The 3,992-nt window shown below is 48.4% G+C and overlaps 1 protein-coding gene across 2 annotated transcripts in view; it reads left to right on the plus strand.

The window, feature by feature from the left end:
- ESPL1 (extra spindle pole bodies like 1, separase) overlaps positions 1 to 2,412 on the plus strand; it is a 27,992-nt gene extending 25,580 nt beyond the window's left edge. Inside the window, exons 26-30 of one of the 2 annotated variants that reach the window (XM_017501750.2) lie at positions 782 to 1,056; positions 1,247 to 1,362; positions 1,519 to 1,602; positions 1,751 to 1,915; positions 2,211 to 2,412. In XM_017501750.2, the coding sequence (XP_017357239.1) occupies positions 782 to 856 (75 nt within the window). In that variant the 3' untranslated portion in view covers positions 857 to 1,056; positions 1,247 to 1,362; positions 1,519 to 1,602; positions 1,751 to 1,915; positions 2,211 to 2,412. Of the gene's footprint in view, positions 1 to 781; positions 1,057 to 1,246; positions 1,363 to 1,518; positions 1,603 to 1,750; positions 1,916 to 2,210 lie in introns of those variants that run through there. The other variant, XM_037728981.1, reaches the window with a different exon arrangement.
- The last annotated feature ends 1,580 nt before the right edge of the window (positions 2,413 to 3,992 follow it).

The raw sequence follows: 3,992 nt of genomic DNA on the forward strand, positions 1-3,992 counted from the left end.
TTTTTTTTTTTTTTTTTTTTTTTTTTTTTTTTTAAAGGAATAATTGTCTTGCAATGTGCTGTAATCACAAAGAGGAGAAAATAACTTGTTTCCTTGATCTGTCAGAAGTCACAGTAACCTAGGCCAAGCTGTTATTATTTATTATATAATAGTAGCAGAAAGTTAATAACTGGTTCTCTGTGTTCCAAGCACAATATAACTTTTTTGGAAACATAAATATCAGAATGAATCCTCTTCCCAGGGGATTGAACAGAAGCTTAATGTTTAACAAGTCTTTGTGATTTGAAATAACACAAAATTTAAAATCATGATTTCTCCAACTTGAGGAAGAAAAAATATTAGCCAGGTGTGGTGGTGCATGCCTGTAGTCCCAGCTACTTGGAAGGCTGAGGCGGGAGAATTGCTTGAACCCAGGAGGTGGAGGTTGCAGTGAACCGAGATCGTGCCACCGCGCTCCAGCCTGGCACCTGGCGACAGACCCAGACTCTGTCTCAAAAAAAAAAAACGCTGTCTCTACTAAAAATACAAAAATTAGCTGGTCATGGTGGTACACGCCTGTAGTCCCAGCTATTCGGGAGGCTGAGGCAGGATAATTGCTGGAACCTAAGGCAGAGGTTGCAGTGACACGAGATTGTGCCATTGCACTTCAGCCTGGTGACAGAGCGAGACCCAGTCTCAAAAAAAAAGAAAGCAGGGAAGGGGAAGAAACTTGGCTCAGTCCTTTCCCAGCAGCCATCATGAATGAATGAAGATGGTGCTCACCAGCACTGTTCCCCTGTAGGTCATGCTCAGTGGCGCCAGTGCCCTCACCCCTCAGGACGTTCAGGCCCTGGCCTACGGGATGTGCCCAACCTAGCCAGAGAGAGCCCAAGAGCTCCTGAATGAGGCAGTAGAACGTCTACAGGGCCTGACAGTACCAAGCAATAGGTACTATTGCTTGTCCTAGACAAGGACTTGCAGAAGCTGCCGTGGGAAAGCATGCCCTGCCTCCAGGCACTGCCTGTCACCCGGCTGCCCTCCTTCCGCTTCCTACTCAGCTACTCCATCACCAAAGAGGTGAGGTTCAGGGAGTGGTGTCTGGGAATGATTGGCGATTGAGGAAGACCTGAAGAAAGAAGGGCAGAGAGACCTGGGAAGATAGGAGAGGGTCCTAGGAATGGCTCAGACATGGAAAGGGGCTGAGATTGTTAAGAGTTTGGGCCTCTTGGTGAGACCAGCATCCTAATCGCCAGTGTCTCCTCCTCAGCATGGGGCCTCGCCAGTGCTGAGTCAAGGGGTGGATCCGCGAAGTACCTTCTATGTCCTGAACCCTCACAATAACCTGTCAAGCACAGAGGAACAATTTCGAGCCAATTTCAGCAGGTCAGGGGAGTGAAGACAAGAAGGGGAGTGGGGAAGGGTAGAGACAACATACAGCGGCAACAAGCCTTTTCTCCAGAATCAACTGTCGCAGCCCACCTGCTGTCTGATGACCCTGCCGTGCATTTCCCTATTCTCACTCCCACCTTTTCCCTGCAGCGAAGCTGGCTGGAAAGGAGTGGTTGGGGAGGTGCCAAGACCTGAACAGGTGCAGGAAGCCCTGACAAAGCATGATTTGTATATGTGAGTGCTGAAGGCAGGGATGTGGGGAGAGGGGCAGTCCTAAGGATGGTGTCACCATGGGTTGCTTTGGGACTTCAGAGCCTCTGGAGACACAGGCAGAGGTCAGGTACTGTTAGGTCAAGAGTCATCTCACCTCCTTCTGCCTTAGCTATGCAGGGCATGGGGCTGGTGCCCGCTTCCTTGATGGGCAGGCGGTCCTGCGGCTGAGCTGCCGGGCAGTGGCCCTGCTGTTTGGCTGCAGCAGTGCGGCCCTCGCTGTGCATGGAAACTTGGAGGGGGCTGGCATCGTGCTCAAGTACATCATGGCTGGCTGGTGAGTCTCCAAGGGCAAGACCCATCCTAGGGCCCTAAGACTCCTGCCCTCACCCCAGGTTCTTTCCCAGGTCTGAATTCCGCCTCTCTTGTGCCCCACCTTCTTCCTATCCCAGTTCCCTGGCATGCCTGAACCATTAACCCTTAGCTCCCTTCTGTTCTCTTGTAACTAAGGGCCAAAGGAGTTTCTCATTGGTTCAATCCTCTCTACTTACCCACCCCCACCACCAATGGTGTTTTCCTATGTATTCTGTTTTAGAGCCCTTACTTTGTATTTCTTCCTTCTCTTTTCCCAGCCCCTTGTTTCTGGGTAATCTCTGGGATGTGACTGACCGTGACATTGACCGCTACACGGAAGCTCTGCTGCAGGGCTGGCTTGGAGCAGGCCCAGGAGCCCCCCTTCTCTACTATGTAAACCAGGCCCGCCAAGCTCCCCGACTCAAGTATCTTATTGGGGCTGCACCTATAGCCTACGGTTTGCGTGTCTCTCTGCGGTAACACCTTGGAGCTGTCTTATGGATGCTAGAAGCAACATGACTGTTCTACCTCCAAGCTTAGATTTAATCCTTAGGATAACTCTTTTAAAGTGATTTTCCTCAGTGTTTTATATGAAACATTTCCGTTTGATTTAACCTCAATGTAATAAAGATACATCATTCAAACTCTGTTTTGCATAGTTTATCTGAGAACATTTAAAAAGACAGCATGGCCAGGCACGGTGGCTCACACTTGTAATCCCAGCACTTTGGGAGGCCAAGGCAGGCAGATCATGAGGTCAGGAGTTTGAGACCAGCCTGGCCAATATGGTGAAACCTCGTTTCTACTAAAAAAAAAAAAAACAGGCTCTTGCCTCCCATTCTGCCATGGCTCCCAAAGGCAGCTCCAAACAGCAGTCTGAGAAGGACCTGCTCCTGCAGGATTTCAGCCTCAACCTCTCAGCCAAGTCCTCTGCGCTCTTCTTTGGGAACACGTTCTTTGTGTCTGCCATCCCCATCTGGTTATACTGGAGAATATGGCATATGGATCTTCTTCTTTTTTTTTTTTTTTTTTTTTTTTTTTTTTTTTTTTTTTTAGACAGAGTCTCGCTCCATCCACAGGCACCAGGCTGGAGTGCAGTGACATGATCTTGGCTCACTGCAACCTCCGCCTCCCGGGTTCAAACAATTCTCCTGCCTCAGCCTCCCAAATAGCTGAGACTACAGGCGTGCGCCACCACACCCAGCTAATTTTTGTATTTTTAGTAGAGATAGGGTTTCACTATATTGGCCAGGATGGTCTCGATCTCTTGACCTCGTGATCTGCCTGCCTCAGCCTCCCAAAGTGCTGGGATTACAGGCGTGAGCCACCGCATCCGGCCCCTGGATCTTCTTCAGTCTGCTGTTTTGTAGTGTGATGACCCTAGTAAGCACATATTTAGTAGCTTTTGCATATAAGAATGTGACATTTCTTCTCAAGCACAAAGTAGCACAGAAGAGGTAGGATGCTGTTTCCAAAGAAGTGACTTAAAAACTTTCTGAAGCTGATAATAGAAAGATGTCTTGGAAGGAGAAAGATGAAAGAATCTTGTGGAAGGGGAATGAAGTTGCTGATTATGAAGCTACATTTTCTATCTTCTATAACAACACTCTGTTCCTGGTCTCGGTCATTGTTGCTCCCTTCTTCATATTGAAGAACTTCAACCCCACAGTGAACTACATTTTGTCCATAGGTGCTTCATCAGGACTCCGCCCTCCTGTCTACTGGCTCCAAGTAGACCATGTCAGCTTCACCCCCTGGCTTTGTGTCTATGGGTGGCCCGTGGTATATGGAAAAGTAGCAGGGTGGTCAGGGTGGGAGACATACAAGATGTTTTTGTAGTCTAGAGCCTTTAAAAAACTCAACAGAATGTAATTCAGCATTTGCTTATTGGCTGTTTTTGACAGATTGTTGAAATTAAATGAAAGGGAAACTCAGAGTACCGGGACATTTATTAAAAGGAGTGAATGTCGGCCGGGTGTGGTGGCTCACGCCTGTAATCCAAGCACTTTGGAGGCTAAGGCAGGTGGATCACCTGAGGTCGGGAGTTCAAGACCAGCCTG

The sequence above is a fragment of the Cebus imitator genome, unplaced genomic scaffold, assembly GCF_001604975.1.
Source record: "Cebus imitator isolate Cc_AM_T3 unplaced genomic scaffold, Cebus_imitator-1.0 Scaffold285, whole genome shotgun sequence".
In the NCBI taxonomy this organism is placed as follows: domain Eukaryota; kingdom Metazoa; phylum Chordata; class Mammalia; order Primates; family Cebidae; genus Cebus; species Cebus imitator.